At 38.5% G+C, this 21,692-nt stretch overlaps 1 protein-coding gene across 3 annotated transcripts in view; it reads left to right on the top strand.

Annotated features, from left to right (window-relative positions):
- LOC106072317 (paired box protein Pax-5-like) overlaps positions 1-21,173 on the top strand; it is a 205,106-nt gene extending 183,933 nt beyond the window's left edge. The window contains exons 9-12 of one of the 3 annotated variants that reach the window (XM_056019065.1): positions 1,887-2,111; positions 5,619-5,726; positions 14,667-14,765; positions 15,652-21,173. In XM_056019065.1, coding sequence (XP_055875040.1) covers positions 1,887-2,111; positions 5,619-5,726; positions 14,667-14,765; positions 15,652-15,728 — 509 coding nt within the window. In that variant the 3' untranslated portion in view covers positions 15,729-21,173. Of the gene's footprint in view, positions 1-1,886; positions 2,124-5,618; positions 5,727-14,666; positions 14,766-15,651 lie in introns of all 3 variants that reach the window. The other 2 variants (XM_056019063.1, XM_056019066.1) reach the window with 2 other exon arrangements.
- The last annotated feature ends 519 nt before the right edge of the window (positions 21,174-21,692 follow it).

Here is a 21,692-nt window from a genome sequence, read left to right as displayed (position 1 = left end):
TATTTCAAGGTTGTTTAGAACAAAAATGATAATTGCTATTTAAGTTGGTGTAGGTCTTTATGCCTAGATATTTATTTTGCTTATTTTTTATATTTATGTTGTTTAGTGTTGAAATGATAGAAATATTGAAGAAGATGTGTAAGACAATATATATATATATATATATATTTGTTCAAAAGATAACAAAGTAAAGAAACTTTAAAGAAAGATAATCAAGGAATAGAAACAAAACCATTACCTAGTTTCCCCCTTTGTGTCAGCATGTCTGTGTTTTTTTTTTCTAACCAAATCTCTCTATTTTTTTTTTTAGTTCTCTATAAATTTATATCTTTGTGATATGTTTAGCATTTTAAAATATTAACCTATTGCTGCCTGATGCACCTTTTCAAATAATTATTGTTTGATATCTTCCATTTTTATTGTTAACTTAGTTTAGATAAGGTTCAGAACTCCTTGCTTCTCGTAAACGCTGGAAATAATCATACATTTCATGTGTTATTTTTTTAATCAGTGCCTACATTCTAAACAAACAAAAAAAAACAAAAAAAAAACACATGACTTTAAAATTTTTAAGTTCCATATGTCTTTAAATCTAAATCAAAGTCTCAGATTTCATTAACTTGGTGCCATAGTCGGTTAGTTAATGTACACATCTGAGTGTACAGCGGCAAGAAGGTTTGAGGCAATGATTGTATGTTGTCTCACTTTTTGAAGCCTGCCCTAAACAGTGCATGGTGTTCAACAGCCTGCCTCGCGTATTGAGCTCTCGCCGTCACTACGTCGTAACATGTGTACAACTAAAACATCTAAAAAGTCAAATAACAAAAAAAAATGTTACCCCGAAGAATGTTGACTATACTTGTGTTTATGTTTTATGTCCTAGAGATCTAGTATGTATGTAGTATTTATTTTCCTTTATTTATTTAGTTTATATACTCAGTGGCGGTGTCCATAATGGCTTTAACGTCAGAATCACGTGATGTGCACATTTGCGCATTGTTTACATGGGTGGATACAGAAACAAGATGGCGGAGTGAACGCTTTGTAGAAGCAATCTTGAAGGAATGTTGGAAGCAAGTTGTCATAGCAACCATGACATAACGAATGGCAGGCTCGGCTGTTACACAGTGAAGCACGAGTACGGTTACGATTTCCCTTTATGGCCCCACAGAGAGGATGAAGAAACAAAAGACCTGAATGTCAGAATGTAAGGCACGATATGGGACAAGGAGTTTGGAAAATGTTTTAATGTTTCGGATGTTTAAGATAATCTACTTCCTAGTCCAAACGTCCGGCAGGACGACGGTGGACGGCAGCGGGCAGGGTATGAACCCTGGACCATCAAGACGACTGAATGACAGTCCATCGCGCATACCGCACGACCAGGCAGCCATACTGACAGAGGAAGGGCTGGTTCATGTTCGGCCACGGGTTATTCACTGTACATTGAAATGGAGACCTTAAAACACTGTCCCTGGGCCGGCCCTGCACTGCCCAATTCTTTCACTTGCTAATAGGGAATAGGCCTAAGCACGAGACTCGTTAGGAAGGTCGTCTCAGATACGGTACTTAATGAATTCAAACCTGCTAGATCTGGAATTATGAGAGTAACATTTTTTTTTAATAGCAGGCATTTCACGTTTTATATCGACAAGATTATTGAACTTTGTGTGAAATGTCATAGTAGACTGAACATTTTAGGACAGTGAAAAAGTAATCGTTTTTTTTTTTTTTTTAAGTTTCAGGATGGACCCCCATTATGACCACAATGGCGCCGCCACTGATCTCAATGCACGAAATAACAACCTTTGTTTATTCTGTTTACTTGTTGTTGTCTGTGCATGCCGCCATTTTGTTTATTTTGATTTTTGTTTCCTTCCTAACAGCCATCCTTAAAACTCATCACGGAGGGGGCTCCCCACTCCCCAACTCCTCACCGCACGCGGGGAGCGGGAGACTGGACGCCCCAAACACTCCCCCGCATCTCAGCAAAGAGGTCAACGGCAGCTCCTCCCCGAACTCCGGCGGGGAGCCAGAGACCGAATTCATAGAGCTGACTCCCGTCCCGTCGGCCTCTGGAGGTCACTGTTACCCGACCTTGCCCTCAATTGGTCAGTTTTCAAGTAAGCCTAGAGACTATATCCTGATACAGTAGACAGTGTCGTCACGCTAACCCACTAACCAATGAGTGTGTGTTTTTTTTTAACTAGTTCGCTCTAACAATGGAAACCCTTTCATCTCTCACTAACCCATATAATAGAGTTTTGTTTTGGTTTCACTTTACTCCTAACTGACCTATATAAAGCATCACATATCCGGAAACATTATGAAAGTAATATCGCTTTAACCGAGACCATTCATTATAGAAGGCCTTAACACTGACCTGTGACGTCGCAACCTGTGGGCTGTGGAGACAGCTCGTCGTCTAGACCTATGACGTGGCAGGCCTTCTGTAACGACATGTCTCCGCCCTAACAGGCAGCAGTTCTGATTGGAATGGAATGTCAAGATGTTTCTTCAGAGTTGTTTGTTGTTTTTTTTTCTCATATTGACAATCTAATTGTTAACAACTGCTGAGTTTAGTTTGCTGACATTTGATTAAGATATTGACTACTCAAAGCTCTTCGTGCTTAAATCTTTATTTCATAAAATCTACATCTAAAAACATATCATCATGTAGCTACTACCAGACATTTGTTAAACACGTCTGATTGGATAAACCAATAGCCTCAATCTGGGGGAAAAATGATATTTTTTTTACATAAACCTAAAGTGGAAGTCGCAAATACGTAAATCGTTTATATTCAAGAGAATTAGTTGACAAATGGGATTAATCAGAGTTCGATTGAGATTTTTTCTCCACGGTTATATTTATATTAGGTTTAAAGTTAGGGTTAAAGAGCTATGGCTAGTGTTGGGGGGGGGGGGGTAGATTGGGGTCGAATGAAAACACGTGAGATTCGAACCGCACACAATGTTGTATCCCTAGTCCAGTGTGCATAATTAACAACTAAAAGTAACCAACAGTTTGTTTTTTCTTGACAAACACATGCAAACGCACACACTTGAGCGGAATTCTGTAGAAAGAGAAGTGTTGGGGTTGGATTAGGCTAGTGACTTATTTAGCCATAATCTCTATATGCCAATGAGACTGGAAGGCTGTCGTGTGTGTCTGTAACATCTCGGTTCTGACTTCATTAGTCTCTTAATGGACATTCATCGCGGTGTGTTCAGTACGTATCTTGGGCCATTAGCATGTCAGCGACAGAAGTGGCTGCGTATGTGTAATGGAGACACTGGATAGAAAGACACGAAGATATTTACTTAGGCAGACAATATAGGCAGACAGAAAGAGAAGACAGCTTAACGTCTTATATTCTTTCTTCTACTAATGTCTTGTATTGAAATGCACAGTGTGTACAAATATGTAATATAAATTTTAAAAAAAATAGGGCTGATCTGTAAAGGGTTGTTAGAATATTATACATTCTTTTATTTCCACTAAATCAGTGTTATATATAATGTTACGTTTAAATTTTAAAACCTTAGCCAGCACATAGAAATATATATATAGTAGATAGACTAAATTCGCTTGCATAATTACAACTAACATAACTAAGTATAATTTTATTAATGTTTCCATTAACAAACTACTAACTTAGCTATTTATTTTGCTTTCTATTTTATGTTATTGTATTTAAGTATTAGGTAGACCTTGTGGCCACTATATCATGTGATATCTAAGTTATGTATATAGGCATTTCAAAATGTTTTATTTTACAGCCAAATTTTAATCTTAAAACTTGAAGGATTCTTTTTTTTTAAACGTAGACCATTGGAAAACATGAAATGAAATCTTCAAGCCTGTTTGAGTGTTATTATTGTTTGAAATGAAGCACTGTGAGACTTCTGTTAATATTTAGTTGAAGAATTGAATGTTCGGTTGTTTTTAATCTCGCTGAGATACGTTTGTTACATTATTATTGTTATTATTATTGTTATTATTATTTTTTATTATTGTTTATAGTTTCTTTTGTTCTTTTCATATTTCTTGTTTTGAAAATATCATTTTGTTTTGTTTTTATATGATTCGAAAGATACGTCTTTAATATTCCGTCTTAATCCTTAATTGATGTCGTGGGACCTGTTTATTCTTGACATTTCCAACTCGCAAAGAGAAATTCCATGAAAAAAAAAAAAAAAAAACTAGAAAAAGAAAAACTAGACTTCAAAAAATGATGTATTGAATTGTTTTGTAGTTGGCATTTCCCTGGGGTTTATCGTGAGACATAATTACAAAGTAAATATAGACTTTAGACATGTCTATGTTGCAATGGAAATCGGAATTTTCCGATGGCACCATTTGTAAACTTGCACGCACTAAGGTTCCGTACTGAGACTTTAGTCTTTTGCACCACGGTCCAGGAATCTAGCAGTGTACATCAGGATCTGTCTCGGATTCGTTTCCACCAGTTACCGATGACAACATATCAGAAGTTGGTCAACATTCAATAGATCGATCTTTTTTTTTTTCTGATTTGATGTTTCTACTGTTACAGCGAGCCCGATATTCACAATATAATTATACAATCCCCCAACTCCAAAATGACAATGTAACATTAACAGTCAACTTCAACTACTTGCATGAATATATATGCCTAAGTAACTTTTTAAAAAATGCTTTACTTTAAAATTCTAAATATAAATAAATACATATATTCTCACCTATTGAGAAAGGCACATTCCTCGCCCCATATGCTAGGACAAATTTGTACAAATTCTCTTTCTTCCCTAGCGCTATTAGAGCATGGAATGGGTTGCCTGAGCCAGCCAGGAAAACCAGTGACTTGGCAGAAGTCATTGGTTAATATGCATGACGCGTAGGACGTAATCATCTTCTTTTTTAAGTAACGTCTGTATTATATAAGATAAGGTAAGATAGACAACTTAACTACAATGATACACCAGCTCGGATAAGCATTGGAAATGTTCAGGATCAACTAAACAATGTCAAGGACGCTCATACTTCTGTTGCCAACTAAAGTAAAAAAAAAATATGAACAAAGTCTGAATAACATCCCACTGTGTGACAGGTGATCATTTGTATCACATCTATTTTATTACCGCTAGTTTCAAAAAATAAGTTTGAATTCATGGATTGGAAGTCTAATGTGTCCTCCATATTGAAATTTATTGTGTTCTACAGACGTAGAAACCTTCGAAAATCTGAAAAAATCTTGAACAAAAAAAAAATTAGCTTATCAGCACTTCCTCTCTTTTATACACCGGATACACCATAGAGATAGCTATTTATAGTTTTTTCCGCCATTTATAAAAATCTCTAATAAGACTTAAAAGATAAAAGAAAAAAAAAACTTTTCTTGAAAGGTTTAGAAATTTAAAAACAAAATACAATGTTGATTCTGGATTCTAGATGTTGATTCCTCACTAAGTGGAACATGTCGTTATGTAAAACTAAATCCACAGTGAAAGAGTTAAACGAGTCTTCGGATGTAATGTATATTTCTATTAATCTTTTTCGGCTGGTAGTGTTGGCTTTTTACTTGTTGCCTAGTTTGACCCAGAGGGTGTAACTTTAGACTTTTGCTCTTCCACAGCGCCCCCCGTGTCCTACGGAGGCAACCCGTCAGCTTACACACAACCCAACCTGAACACGACAGTCCCGCTGGTCTTACCCCATCAGCACGTGTACAGCCCACCTGTCGGTGAGTAGCATTTGGCTTGGGTGTTGAATATAGTGCATCGGGTGTCGCCAGGGCGGCTAGTGTGTCTTTCTCTCTGTGTGTGTCGCCAGGGCGGCTAGTGTGTCTTTCTCTCTGTGTGTGTCGCATGGGGGTGATTGTATGGTAGACAGGGGTCGAATTGACCTGGTGAACCAGAAAGCTATTTTATTATAAGTGTGTGGTCTACGCATTTCCAGTCTAGTAATAAACATGCCCATGCTGTCCCTAAACAGGGCCGGATTTACATGGAGCTATAACTTAGCCCTACGACTAAGGTCAATGGACAAATGAGAAAACTTTGGGCCCCTAGAAGTATTTAGCACTGACATACAAGTATGTAGGCCGACAGTCAAATATTGACACAATAGCTCCGCCCACTTCATAAATGTATCATTTTCAGTCAGAGTATAGATCTTAACCAACTGTCTCTGTGGGATAAGGAGCCTACAGCGCAGCAGTAAAACCAAGTCGTCTGTGTAGTAGCCTATATTAGATACATTTATGCTTTGATTGCAGAACTGTGTTTGATCTACATCTGTTATGCTTAGCCCGTTTTCCAGCCCAGTGGAGGATGGCGTTCCGATACATGTACCATGTGACGCAATACCACGAAAAAAAAATCGAGTGCGATGGAACTGACCCATATCTGCTTCATTAAGCATTGTGGGGAAAGTTTTTTTAGAGGGTATATCAACACCTACTTCATTGTGGGGTCTTGTTCTATACTATAGCATTGCAGGTCGGAGGTTGAGTATCACTGATCTAAATGTTCATCGGCCGCGAAAAAAAAAATGCCAATATGGCTGACTACGAAATGATTCAAGGGAACTCACTCATTTTATTAGCGACATCGTCCTTCTATGAAGCTTCGCGAGAGGGGTTACATTGGTGTCATGTTTTAATGCAATTTAATTTTCAATGTTAGGAATATTGCAGTATATTAGGTGCATAACAATTATATTACCTCCCCTGCTTGTTAATTTAGTTCTAGAATTTTTAAATCGTGTCTTGTTCCTGATTGGTCACTCTGTATACGCTATATTACTAGATGTCTCTTAATCTTATTTTACATTAAAAACCGTATACCGACAGTAACCAGTGGGGAAATTTTACTAGTTCTAAAAAAAAAAAATGAATGATGCAATTGTTTTGTAGTTTTGTATAGAAACATATTGTCTACCATGTTACAAAAAATCAAACATGTATTGTCTAATTGTGCGTATCTGTGTGTGTGTTGTGTTTTGGGGGGAGGGCGTAGTGTTTGCATTTGCAGAAAGAGAAAGGGGGATGTAGGGGCAGTCGGGGTGTGATTGTGTTGATAATGGAAACTGGCGCCTCATTAAATGTCAGGTGTTGACGCCCTAGATAGGAATACTTCGTAAGCGTGCCGAGGGCGCGTGTGGGGGATGGATCAGGGCGTGTTAGTTGATCTGTTGGCTTTTATCTTTGATCTAATTCTTTTTTTTTTTGGGTCGATCACGTGAGAGGCACAATGAGACTATTACATCAGCTTTATGATTTATGGCTTCTCCTCCCCTGCCCTGTCCAGTCTGTCCATTTCGTTTCTACAAATGTTTCAATCCTCTATCTCATTATTGCATTTTTTTGAATGTCTAAGTATATTTGTAAGCCCTTTATTTTGAACGCTTTCCTCCCCACACGCAATCACATTATAACATATTCACACACACACACACTATGAAATATTCTCCACACATACACACACCTGTGACACGTTACACAAAGACTCAGTTTCAAAATTAAGGCACGGGCCTGCACATCCTAATCCGAAGCATACTCAATGTATTTTAGCTTTGGCATGCCCACACAATCATACATACATTTCGACTAACAGCCACTTAAAGGAATCACCATCGCCAAATGTTCTTACAAGTAACCCCCAGGTTCGTGGGTCTGTGCCATACCTTCTAGAGATCTCACTCTTTTTAGCCACTCACTCTCGCAATGTGGGTAAAGTCGTCCCCCCCCTCCAGACACCCACACAAAACACAATCAAACGTCCCAGCGTGAGCTTTATGTGTGTGTGTGTGTGAGTTGTGTGTGTATGTGTCCCAGACTGTCATATGGTTATCTTCTTCATCTAATGAACGCGACACTTCAGTCGCTCACGCTGGCTATCCTAAACTGCTGACAATCTGCTGCTGTCGGCTCTCACGTTATGACGTGGCGATATCTGGAAATATGAACTCACGTTCAGCAGTTTCTAACTATGCGTTCACCTCACTCCCCATCCCCCCCCCCCGCCTACCTCCATCTGAAGTGTTCTTCTTTCATCACCGATTAATAAATTCATTGTGTTCCTCTTTCAGCATTCCCCTCTTGTGATCTTTGTCAACTTTTTCCTTTGATGTCCACACTTCCACACTCTTCACCACCTAGTCTCCAAAGTCACCGTCAACCTTTAAGTCGCCTCTGTGTTTGAATCTTTACAAATCTTTTAAGGGAAAACTTTTTTTACACTTTTATTCTCGAGATTTGGTGGTTGCCTTGACCCATATTCCTTAGTGACCTTGACCCGTTCTTGGGTGTAAATGTACTAATGACCAAATTCAACACAAAACTATTATTCTTAAAATCCTCAAATTGTAACCATGATCTATTTAGTTCTAGCTATATCTCCTTCATGTCCACTCTGTTTGTTAAATTCTAATTTCTTACTTAGCTAATTGTTTTCTCTAGCAAGGATCTTCTTCGCTTTCAATAATAGCAACCACACTGCCCAAAATTCACAACCACAAAGCCCAAAATTCACAACCACAAAGCCCAAAATTCACAACCACACAGCCCAAAATTCACAACCAAAGAGCCCAAAATCCATGACTACAGAGCCCAAATTCACAAGAGCCCAAAATTCAAAACCACAGAGCCCAAAATCCATGACTACAGAGCCCAAATTCACAACAGAGCCCAAAATTCAAAACCACAGAGCCCAAAATCCATGACTACAGAGTCCAAAATTCACAACCAAAGAGTCCAAATTTCACAACCACAGAGCCAATTTTCGAAAACTTTACGTAGGATATAGCTTAGCAAAGTTATTGATATTAAATCGTCAATAACTTTGCTCTTTGGAAATAATGAAACACCGAATTACATTCTTATTTTAGAATGATGCTCTCCCGAGTGTCAGAAATGTCAAATTGTGTTAAATATATTTGTTGTATCGTCCTGTAGAGCTCAACCACATTCCAGCTGGCTATAACACGTAAAACATGCAGTAGCTCTTGGTGACCTGGACGCCCCCATGGCCGCTTTGCATCTCGCACGCACGCACGCTCCTAACAGCAATAAACATCAAGTTTCCAAACTGTTCATTTTTAAATTGGTATCAAGCCGGAAGTGGCTCGTCATTTAAACATTTTATTCTCCAAGGCGTCCTGGAGAAAAAAAAATTGTTAGGGCGCCCTTGGCGTAACGTGTTCACCCGCGGCCAACGAGATGTTGATGTATGCTCCCCTTCAGTGATAAACTTGCCATCTTGGTGGTGCGCCCCCACCCCCTTCTTTTTTTTTCTTCTGTTTTCAGACTTACAGTTCTACTTTCCCGAAGACACAATGGCGAGGGGTAGAAGAGGCGCCGTAGCGAAATCCACATTTACCAATCTTCTCATACCTATCTGGGGGGGAGGGGGTTGAATTGAACTCCTTACCATTGGGCTTTTAAACGTTCGTTAAATAACACGGTGCCAGGTTTATCTCGGTTCCACACTCTTCCCTTGAACCAGAATTAAGATGTTTGAAATGAGATAGGTTGAGACTTCCAGCCAGGTCCAACGAGCCGCGCCTGTGTAAAAGCGATCACGAGACCTGCGTTTCCCATTTATTGAAAAAAAAAAACGGAAGTTAAGTAAGCAGAACGCCCAATGCCTGGGACGGGTCTCACTAAACGGTACAGCTAGGACGTTCACGCATGCGCGAACTTTCTGGGGGTGTCACCAAGTACTCGTGTAGAGATAGCTCCGGAATGTGCCGACAAGGAACGAGTGATTGAATCTCTTGTCAGGGTCCATCCTTCCAATAGGTCTTTAGATCTAATATTACGACCTTTCTTATCCTCCTCCCCCCCCCACCTTTTTTTAATCCTTAATTTTCCTTTTGAAATACTAAGTGTTGACCCCAGAACGCGTACCTATGATCTAGTTTGTGGATGTGTACAGTGACCTCTTACAACTGTTTCAGGCCTCGTAACTTGAAACTCAGTAACGTTTATGTTATCCCGACAGAAGTAAACATCTGTTCATGTCAGTTACAGCCCTTTCTACTCTACAGATCTATCCAATTAACCCCCCCCCCTTCCTCTTCACCCAGTCATTGTTTGTTTGTTTCTTAATAAGACACTAACATTTGTCTAATTCAGCAATACTAATTATACTCAAAACTTTTATAAGGTTCCCTGTGTGACGTTACATCCGTTGTCGTCAAGGGGACGTAAAATCTCGCTGTCTTCTAACGTGTTTCTCGCGTTTAGAAAAAAACAACAAACCTATCAACTCAAAGCTGCAATAGCTGTTTTTTCGAATGCACGTTTTAAACCTAACCAGTGTATGTCATCATCTAATTTCTTATTCGTTCCTCTTTCCAGTGCTGGATTTACCTATAGGCAACATAAGCTATGGCTTATGGCTTGCCGGGGAGGGGGGGGGGGGCGGGGGGCTCCCTGTTTCTGGAAAATTTTCAATTATTTTGAAAAAAGAGCAAAGTAAAAATCACTATACAAAGGGTCCTGTATCTCTAGTAGCTTAGGGCCTCATCAAGTCAAAATCCGGCCCTGCTTCCAGCCATCTCTGTCACTTTCAAGCATTGAGTGTTCCTCTTTTCCTACCAGACTCCCCACTGTTGCTCGGCGCTTGCCTGGGCCTTGACCATCATCAGTTCATATGATTCTGACCTTGACCTCGGATGCAACGGTATCGAATATTCGCTAATATTCTCCGGGATTAGCCCGTATAATCTCCCTGTATAAATACTGGATATCGAGACGGCGAATGCCCCAGTGGATTAGTACGGATCGGAACCGGAATAATAAAGGAATCGATCTTATTTGACGTTCGCCCGGGCGGCTGATATCTTGCGACTTCTGGTACGTCACTGTGTTAATGTCATCATAAGTCATGTAGCATTCACTGTAACTCGGAATAATTGACCAGAAAAATTGAGTCATAAACTCTAACTGTCCATTGTTCATTCTTTCAAACTTTATTTAGAATCTCTAAATACAATCAATACAGTTCTTTAAACAGGTGTAGTACCTTTTAAATTACTTTAATCTTGTAATGTTCTCTGAACACAGAGAAGCTCATTTAAAAGCAGCATACATTTGGGGGGGGGGGGGCTTAGTTCTTTAATTAAAACATGTTTGGCTCTGTTAAATAAATTATTACAATGAGTGATGCAGAAATTACGGCCCGCGGGTTATATCCGGTCTGGCCCCTTGAATGTTCTTCCCACGGCTTGATTCCTTAATATTGGACGATCTTTCCTTTGGTGTGGCCCCGGTGTGTTGTGCAATTACAGGATCTACAGGCTGAGAAGGCTTGGGCACCTCAGATACCAATTGAGCAGACACCAGAAGTTCGTTCACCATTTACATCACACACACACGCGCACATGCACATTGTTTCACTTGGTTCTATATGTATAAATTAAAATTTGTTGGTTGATAATAAAAGGAGTACAAAGTTATGCCATTAAATTGTCACCTAAATAAAGTCAATACATTTTAACATTTAGGACCTTGAGCTGCAACTTTTTTAATTGATTCAATTTGATAATGATTTAATCCCAATCCTCTGCCTATACGCATACCGATGAGATAATTGGACTTACAATAACACCAATAGTATTTCAATAATAATGGAATGAGGCCACCCCCCTCAAAAAAAAAAAAACAACGTCCTAGCCTGTAGCGGTAGCCATCTCTTGACTTTTATCTGCATATGGTGGTCACTCGCTACACCGTTCCAAGACAATGTGGATAGTGGTTGGCGTATCCATTGATGAAGCTCATAATTATTGTCCATCAAACATTGACTAGACCAACGAGCAAATGTAAACCAAAAAAATTTGGTCAACAATATGGCGGCCTCGGTCACATGGGAGACGATTTTCATTTGTGTTGAATTGTGCTGGTCGAGGTGATTGTGTGTGCGCGTGTGTGGGTGTGTGTGTGAGGGTAAGAAGAAATCAATGGTGAGCATTCTCTTTGGGATCGGCTGGGGTCATTAGGACTCAATAAGCAAGCGGCGGTTTACTTTGTGTGCGAGTCGGCGCCCGGTTGTGTCAACAGTTTTGTGTTTTGTTTTTTAGTTTTTTTTTGTAAGAGTCAGTCGTCTGCTAATGAAGATGCACGCCGGGAAGATAGCCGCCATGTTTGTGGCAGGGCGGGGGATAGATAGGGCGCTGGAACTACAGACTTAACTAAGAGAGAAACAAAAGCAGAGAGAGTGAGGAGGGAGGGGGGAGGAGGAAAGAAGGAAAAGAAGAAAAAAAGGAAAGGGAGCAGAGAGAGGGAGAGAGGGGTTTTAAACAGGGAAGTCTGTGCCTCAGCTTGTTCCCATGGTGCGCCCCACTCTACAAGCAGATCGATCGTCAGAGTTAACTCCCCTGAGACAGATCTCATCGTAAACCATTGTTGGTGATTGAATTTTTGTTCCCCGGGAATGGATGACGGGCGGGGTACGGGGTGGGGGGCTATCGTCAGAACCTATAAATTGCTGGGGCGGCCCCTACGCCGCTCCAAGCTTGCGAGCTACCTGCTCATAGTGAGCGAGCACTCACGCTGTCTTATGGACTTCCGAGGGGGAAAAAGGGGAGGGGGTGAGTTGGATGTAAAGGGGAAAAAAAAAACTCGCTCGCTATTATGGAAATCGGTCCCCGGGGAAAACTGCAAATCTATTGGCTTATCATTCTGGCCAATCGCCTCCCCTTGTTAATTAGTGCCCCCCTGTGCGTTCGTATTTGCGGACATCGGTCCGTGGGCCTAAATCTGTATGTCCATTAATTGACAATAAAAAGCAATTGTCCCCCACTCCAGAAAGGGGGAAAAAGGTTTAGGAGGAGGGGGGGGGGGGGGAGAGAAAAATATCGAGAGTTGTGAAAACCTTCGCTGACAATGACCTGAAGAAATCAAGTTTTTTTGTTCCAGACCGTATCTGGTTCTACGTTGCTCTCCACACTATACAGAAGACGGGGGAAAAGGAGGCTTCAGTTTGATTCAATTTGCACTTCCGGCCGGCAATGAAACGAGCAGATTATATGGAGGCGATAGAAGAGACTCGAGGGGGTGGTCGACGCTTTCCAAGAGGTCATTAAACCGTTCAAGATGTCTTGGGTTGTGCCATTAGCGAGGAACTCTTGGACAATATTGTGGCAGACTTTTTGAGACTCGCACTTTTGGAAAAGCGGAGGAAAAGGGGGGGGGGGGAGCAATTGGTCGGAAGTATGCGTGTTGTCCAATCAGGACCAGTTTATATTGGTGAGACTCACTGACCGAGTCCAAGAAAAAACATCCAAAAACAGGATGAGCTTTCTCCTTCAATATACAAAGAGAGGATTGATTATGGCATTACTTTTCAAGCTTTCAAACACAAGCTCTCTCTCTCTCTCTCTCTCTCTCTCTCTCTCTCTCTCTCTCTCTCTCTCTCTCTCTCTCTCTCTCTCTCTCTCTCTCTCTCTCTCTCACACACACACACACACACTCAGACAGACAGATAGAAAGAGTGAGAATTCTGGCCCGTTCAAATCTCTGGTATGAATGACCTATGCCCACGGGAAACGCGCTACTCCTGACCCTTTTTAAGCACAACTGTCAACGGAAAGTTGTAGTTAAATGACGTCCTGGTGAAGTCAGTGCTGAGGACGATGATCCGAAATGGTCTTGGCGTTGTTGTTTTCACCAAGTCTGTGTAAGCATCTTGAATCTTTGAACGCTCAAAGTCGTAGCCCACCATTTGTTACTGCTCGGCTAACTGCAACGTAGGTTAATAAATCTCTCTTGTATTGTAGAGACAAACAAACTGAGTCTCTCGTGGCGGTCAGAATTCTTTACGCATTCAAATGTGATTAGAAGGGGGGGCGGGGATGTGTGTGTGAACTGTGAAGTAGTGACCAAAAGATGGACGCTGTTTACTTAGAGGTCTCAGTACTACAAGAGAGGACAAACCTACCACGCTCTAAATTCTTGGGAACTGAAAGTAGGTCAAATAACTGAGAGCTCCTGTTTTTAAAAGTGATTCTGAAAGGGACAATGCTGTTGAAGTCAGCCTGGTACTTGCTGCTCAGATCAGTGTTTAATGTTTACATGATAGTACAATAGTGCGTTGCTAAACTCATTTCCAGGCTTTGAAATATAAAGAAAAGGTTCGTCTTTTTTGACCCGTTGGTCAGCTGTGGGTGTCGTGTGTCAGCACTAATAGCTGCATGGTCGTGTAGTATGCGCTTGGAACTGTCATCTCAACGGTCCAGGGTTCTGAACCCTGTTAGCTTCCATGCACCGCAGTTCTGCGGGAGGTTTGGGCTAGATGCTAAGATGTTTTAAGGATCAGTTCAGAAGGAACATGCGAAACAAGTCAAACAAACCATCAACTAGTTCCCCTTTATTATTGCACTTGAAAAAGGGAGTAAAGAAATGGAGCTGGGAATTTCTAAAATTTCATAATAAAAAAAACTTTTTGGGGACTCGAACCATTAGAGCAGCAGGGCGTTTCACCACAAAATCACCCTTGTACCTACCATGTTCACCATGTTTGATATTGTGCTCTATGTCACTCAGTCGTGTATAAAGTTACCGAACCAGTCTTACGTTGACCGAAACATTCAAGACTGGACAGCGGCGTGATTTGAAAAGAATCTACTCAAGCTGTGTGTACGTGTTTGTACTAAATGTCCACTGGTTTATCCACAGATTACGCCTACACCCCAACGGCTCCCTACTCTCAGTATCCTGGGACGCCCTACAGTGACCCCAACTCTTGGAACATCAGAACACACCCGAATCTTATAAGTAAGTCTAACGTTCATCTTTCTTCAGCTAGCATTTTAGTGGTATCAGTGAAGCACGAGATTTTTATTTTCTGTATTATATAGGTCAGTGAGCTTATGTTTTGTATAGGCTAGTGAGATCACGTGACTGTGCCCAAAAAAAAAGTTTGTTTTAGAGACTTTTTTTCCCCATGATATGTTGTTGGCAGAGCGTATCAATTAGTGGGTCAAAGGCAAGCATATCTCATTAGCTTACGTACATTTATTTTTATTTTTTAAAACCAATTTCGGACACATTTATTTATTTATTAGGTCAAACTATTTATGCTCTTTCTCTCTTTCCATCCATCTTTCTCCCTCTATTTTCTTTCTTTCCCCCCCCCTCTCTCTTTTCTCTCCTTTTTTTTCTTCATCTCTACCCCCCTCTCTTTCTCTCTTTGCCTCTTCCTCCCTCTCTCTCGCCCTTTTCTTCCAAATTTCTCTCTTTCTCTTCACTCTTTCTCTCCGTGTCTACCTTGCCCTCTATTCTCCTCTCTCCCCATTTCTCTCTCCCTCTATTTTCCATTTTAACTTTCTTTTCACCTTTTGTTGTCCTCCCTCTTCTCTCCTTCTACCCCCCCTCTCCTTTTCTCTCTCCACCCCCCTACTCTTTATACCTCCTTTATACCTCTACTATTTTTTCTTTTTTTTTCCCTCTACATGTAAATAAAAAAAAATGATCAGCCAAAGTTCAAGTTAAATAGGTGGATGGGATATTGTTCTTTGTAACGAGTTGTGCTATACACGATGTCTCATTTTGGGCTGGGAGGGGGGTTGTTATTGAGCTAGTCTATAAACTACTTGTGGAACTGAAGTTGACTTATTGGAATGGCAGGCGGTTAATTTGTTTTTTGTTTTTTTCTCTCCAGACTCCCCGTACTACTACACTACTGGCAGCATGCGCACTGACCCCGCATCGTCTTCCGCCTCCCCCACCAAAACATAATGACGTGGGCTGGTGACGTCACCCCAAAGCCAAAAAGAAAATTGAAATAAACATGACGTCACCTTCACTCCAAATTAAAAAAATATCAAGAAAAAAAAAACTTTCAAAGCTTTTCAAAAGAACCAGAAAGAGGAAAGAAGAAGAAAAAATGGACAGAGGAAAAGAAAATTGACTTTGATTGTTTCAGCCCATTAGAAGAGTTACACCATGTCAATTAGACGCTCCGCGCGGTCTGAAGCGGGACTATTTCTGTTGGCAAGAGGACTCACGTACATGTATTTCAACTGCTATCCTGCTATATGAATATTTTTATATATTTTTCCTTATCTTGTGTTTACGGACGATGAGTTTAGTCTGGGCCATATCCTAAATATCACCCCCCCATCTCCGTACACCTTCCTTTTGACGTCGCCCACGAATGATGACTTGCTCACCCCCTTTTGGGGTCACAACATGAACTCGTCCAGAAGTCTCCTCTTCGCATATTGGATTCAGAGGAAAAGCGGACATTTTGTCTTTGAGATATATTGCTTTGTATTCCACTATAAATATTTATATTCTATTTAGTTTATTATATGGAATTCGATAAAGAGATTACATGTATCATAGATTTATTATACATATCTATAAATATATAAATATTATATATCGCTGTATTTCACTGCAAACATCTGGATCGCCAGATCTCCATTCTGTAAAAAAAAAAATTATTTGTTTTCATCACCCACGTCTCAGTGTAAGGGCACAAAAATGCCTGCATCATAATTGACACATGTATTGGTTCAGACCTACTCCCTGTAGTAGACGTGTGTATAATAGTGGTGAATCCTTTTTGACATGTCTTTATTGGACTATTGTGTGTGACTTTGTTTCCATTCTACGCTCGTTCAATATTGCATTCTTCTTCTTCAATTTATTTGTTTAAATCCTACTTGATCCCAGCCAAACCAAGAAATGTATTGAACTTAAACAGTAAATCCTAAACATTTTTTTTTTTTGTATTTGTTTCGTTTTACTTCTTATATAATAGTTTTGTACGCCATTGAGATTAATTTTTGGCCTGGTCATTCATCACAATATGTTGTCACGTGATGTAATCAAATGTAAATATGAACAAGGTCATGTGACACACTGTGATCCAGGTTTTATCTCCACTGCATAATTCAGGCTTGAGAAATATTACATAGGTGAGTTCTACCAGATCTGACCTTTGACTTATTTTGGAATGCTCAAAATGATCTATACACATCTATATTACTAAAAACATAATTCGATTTTTATTTTATTCCATTTTTTTTTTTTTACTTTTTTTTGAAATGAATGCTCAATTTAAAACTGTATTGTACATATTCTTGTGTTATCAGTTCAGTCAGTGTTCTCAAGTTGGCTTATCCTGTTTATGTTTCCAATTCAACAGTGGAATGAGTGTTTCTAGATTCTTGATTTTGAAATCCAAATTAAGGTAAAAAAAAAAGGGGGGGGGGAATAATATATTTTACAAGTTTATCTTGTCATCCAATTGACTGATATAGTGGTATCTATTAGGGCCACATGAAGGCCGTAGAAAAAATAGACAGCTGAATAGATGCAGGGATGAAGATTTTATTTGATTTACACAAGCATTGAGTGAACATGACATTGAGTAAAACTTTGGGGGGGGGGGGGGAGAGAAGTGTTCTTATAAAGTGAAATAAATATTTGACTTTAAATGTTGAACAATTAAAGAAAGAATCTTATAACATAATAAACTTTTGTGTGCCCCTAATTTCTAATGATTCGCCCCCCCCCCCCCGTCCCTCAAGTAGATTGTTAGACTTAAGTATGTTTTGGAGTTTCTATGATATTATTTTGAATTGATTGGTCCTCGTGGACCCCAGTACCCATTAAACAAGTTTACTTCTAAAAAACAAACCCAGAATGCTTAAGGTCTATGTTTTCTTTATATTCATTATTACATTGAATACTTTCTTGTATCTGTGTGTACATATATGATTAAGAATCTATAACTAAAGAACTGAGCTCCTGACGTGAAGGTATAGCTGATCAACTTACTCAAAGAGTATTGAGGTCCACACAAGCCTGTGTATGTGTGTTAATAGGTAACTGTGAGGCTATATAAGTGATGTATCAATGACATTTGACATCATTGTATCATAGACATTTGACATTATCGTTGTTAAATATTTACATGGATTTAATGGCGGTTTTTTATTTTATTGAAAGATATTTGTGTGTGTTTGTAGTCCACTGACTGGTCTAATTATATAAAGATATTTAGAATTCCTTGACTAGTACCTAGAGACCGGTACTTTGCCTGTGGTCACTGCTGGTCAACGTATCTAATGATTTGTTGGATTTTTTTTAATCTTAAAAAAATAAAAAGCATTTGCCAAGATTTTGCCAATTAGTGTGTCCTCCTTATCTCCGATTTCCCCAATCGCCCCCCCCCTTTTTTTTTCAACGCATTATTCTTGTGTGTGTGTGTGAATCATTCTGTATGTGTGAGTTTGAATTTGGGCATATATTTTGTCTTAGGGCAGTGTGCTCCTCTAACCTACGCCCTCTGGAAACTTCTGTTCTACAGTGCATGTGAATGCCGCAGAAGTTATCTTTCTCTCAGACTAAAAGTTATTCTTTTTATTGTAAGTAATGATATGAGCCATGGCGCTTGTGTTTACAAAAAATGTAGATTATCCTCAGATCTTAAAAGGCTGGTCTCAGTGGAGTTACAAGAATCACTTGAGGAGAATCACTTTGGTTGTTTAAAAATCTGTGGATACAATAGTTTGCTTCCCCTTGAATCCGGCTCCATTTAGTGTAAAACAAATTGAATAACTTCTCTTGTAATGTAATATTTAGTTCAAATGTTTTAATAATCTCCCTTAATTGGCGCGCGGAGCTAGTGTGCTGATTCAAAATTTACTTTTCAAAATTTACATAATTATTGACTTTTTTTTTTAATATTATTTTTCTGATGGTATAAAGTAGTATTTTAAAAACAGAAACCTGATCGTCTGCCCATTTTGTTGAGTGATTGATGTTTGTGTGAAGAATGTTTGTTAAGATTGAGTTCAATCTGAAGTGTGTTTGTTGCTTTGTCTTTATACTTTCTAGAAGTGTTCATGTCTTTCGATCACAACATAAAGGGAGGAGACATTTTCCCGCCATATTGCTTGTCCCAACTTGCCACGTCTGCTGTCTTCACTCAATTTGCCAGTGAAAACTTTTTAAAAATGTCATCTTTGGAGATTATTCTAAGCCGCAAGGAGACCAGACAGGGGAAATGGCGGACTATTTCTCGTCCTAGCGTTTTGTTTTGAATGTGAAATCCAGTTGCAAATGTATAGTTCAGTGATTCCCTGTCACGTAACCACTGAGCGGTGTCCTCGTTGTGACGTCATGTTCACATCTTTCAGAGATTGCCAATTTGGTCTCTTTTTTTTTTTTTACACAACTGCTCCACAGAAAAACTTCTTGCCAATAACTCTGTTGTATTTTTAAAACATTATATGTATAGATTGCTTTGTATTCCATTATATTATAATCTATATTATGTGTGTGTGCGTGTGCGTGTATGGCTGTAGCTTTGGATTATCAGATATATGAACTGGCTTTGTCAAAGAGAACTGTTAAATTGTATTTTTTTTTCAGCTTTTTCATTCAAAGTGATGAACCTTACATGTCAATGGAATCCAGTATAATATATTCAAAGTAATTTTTTTTTTTACTTATTTTGTAACAAACTTGATATAAATGTTGATCTGCATGGGATTACATTTTTAAAAAAATGTGAATTAAACTACAGAAAGTAGAATGTACATCTCTAAGCAATTTATGTTTAACTTTCTAAATACAAAATGTGTTGACCTAGTTTACCAGTAGGCCTACACAATTAGTGTATTTTTGCTGACCTACTTTACAAGTACACAGTGTTGTTTTGTTGACCTACTTTACCACTATACGATTTCTGTTTTGTTTTGCTGACCTACTTTACCAGTACACATCTAGTGTTTTTTTTTGTTGCTAATCGGAAAAGTTTTTCATTTGCTATAAAATGTGTCGTTCAAGATGAAATCCTGATGTTTTGTTGTTTTGTTTTTTTTGTTTTGGGGGAGAACTTCAGTAAAATTGAGTTTTTTTTTTTGTTTTTTTTTTTTGTTTTATTTCGTTCTCAATCTTTCAAATCTATCGAACTAGACGTGTCACTATTTCTACTGTTTAGAATTCGAGCTGGAACGAACAAAACTAGAAAGAAACATTTCTACCTGAGGCTAAGAACAAAACTAGAAAGAAACATTTCTACCTGAGGCTAAGAACAAAACTAGAAAGAAAGATTTCTACCTGAGGCTAAGAACAAAACTAGAAAGAAAATTTCTACCTGAGGCTAAGAACAAAACTAGAAAGAAACATTTCTACCTGAGGCTAAGAACAAAACTAGAAAGAAAGATTTCTACCTGAGGCTAAGAACAAAACTAGAAAGAAACATTTCTACCTGAGGCTAAGAACAAAACTAGAAAGAAAGATTTCTACCTGGGGCTAAGAACAAAACTAGAAAGAAACATTTTCTACCTGGGGCTAAGAACAAAACTAGAAAGAAACATTTTCTACCTGGGGCTAAGAACAAAATACTTGTATCATTGTTGAGTACAACTTGAACTCATTTAGGTCATTTATTTTTCCTTTTGTAATTGTAGAAACGTACAGGTTTTAATGTTGATGTTTGTGTACATGTGAATGTTGATTAACGAGCATACTATGAAGGCATGTGTACAAGCAAGATATGGCGTTCAATAAGTGTACTTCATATGACGGACAAGCTGTAACTAGATGAACTAGAAAAAGAAATGAGTACAATTTAAAGGCATTTTAAGTGTATTTAATTTTTTATTTTTTTTTTGTTATAGAAAGTTGTAAACATATCTAATTAAAACAATTAGACAAATTATACTTTAAATGACTGGGGAAAAATAAATCTAATAATACCAATACATTGAATATTGAGGAATTAGTTGGATGTACATTGAGTCTATTAAGAAAACTGATATGCGATCTAGGAAGTAAACTCCGCCTACAGTGGTATCAAAGTATTCACTTGGTTTTTAAATTTAACTTCAACAAAAATTTGTTAATGGAGACACGTTTTTTTTTTTTGTTTCATTTATTTTGTGATCGTTTTTAGTTGACCACTTTTGTTTCGAAATCAGATTTGTTTGTGTGTGTGTGCGTGTGTTGTTAGTGTCACTGTAAAGACAACGCAGTGTCTGTCTTTATGTCTGTTTTCTTAAGCTGATAAAGGTGTCCCATTCACATGAGTGTGTGTGTGTGTGTGTGTGTGCTAATGCTGTTAGTGTGAAGTGTAGAACAAAGGTCATAAATCCAATGTGATGGTGGCTGAGGCAGTTTATAGCGATGTGTTATGATTTTGAATAAATGTTATTGACAGTCTACACAATCTCCTCGTCTTTTTTATTTAAATGTTTTTGTTGACATTTGTAACCTCGGATGTTCGGTCTTTATTACCTTCCAGTAATTCATACGCTGTGAAATACTTTCGAGTACGAATGGGAATATAAGATTTAATAATTATATATGGTATGCATCTGGTCTATAGACATTATGCTACAAACTTATATCATGGAATAAATACGAATTGAATTTGGTCTACAGACATTATACTACAAACTTATATCATGGAATAAATACGAATTGAATTTGGTCTATAGACATTATACTACAAACTTATATCATGGAATAAATACAAACACGGAATACATATGATAAAAAGTTATCATACAGACTAATTAAAAAAGTAATTAAAATAATTCACAATGAAGAAACAGAATCAATTTCTACTTATGCATTTTATACTTTACGATCTAAGAATATATCTAGAGAAATTCAGTAAAAAAAAAAGCACATGTATATTGTTAGCGCCCCTGAACTTACTTTTATGAGCTATTTTTA

This window comes from Biomphalaria glabrata, chromosome 2 (genome assembly GCF_947242115.1).
Source record: "Biomphalaria glabrata chromosome 2, xgBioGlab47.1, whole genome shotgun sequence".
Lineage (NCBI taxonomy): Eukaryota > Metazoa > Mollusca > Gastropoda > Planorbidae > Biomphalaria > Biomphalaria glabrata.
The sequence above is the reverse complement of the archived record's forward strand: the minus strand, read 5'-3'. Positions and strand labels throughout refer to the sequence as shown.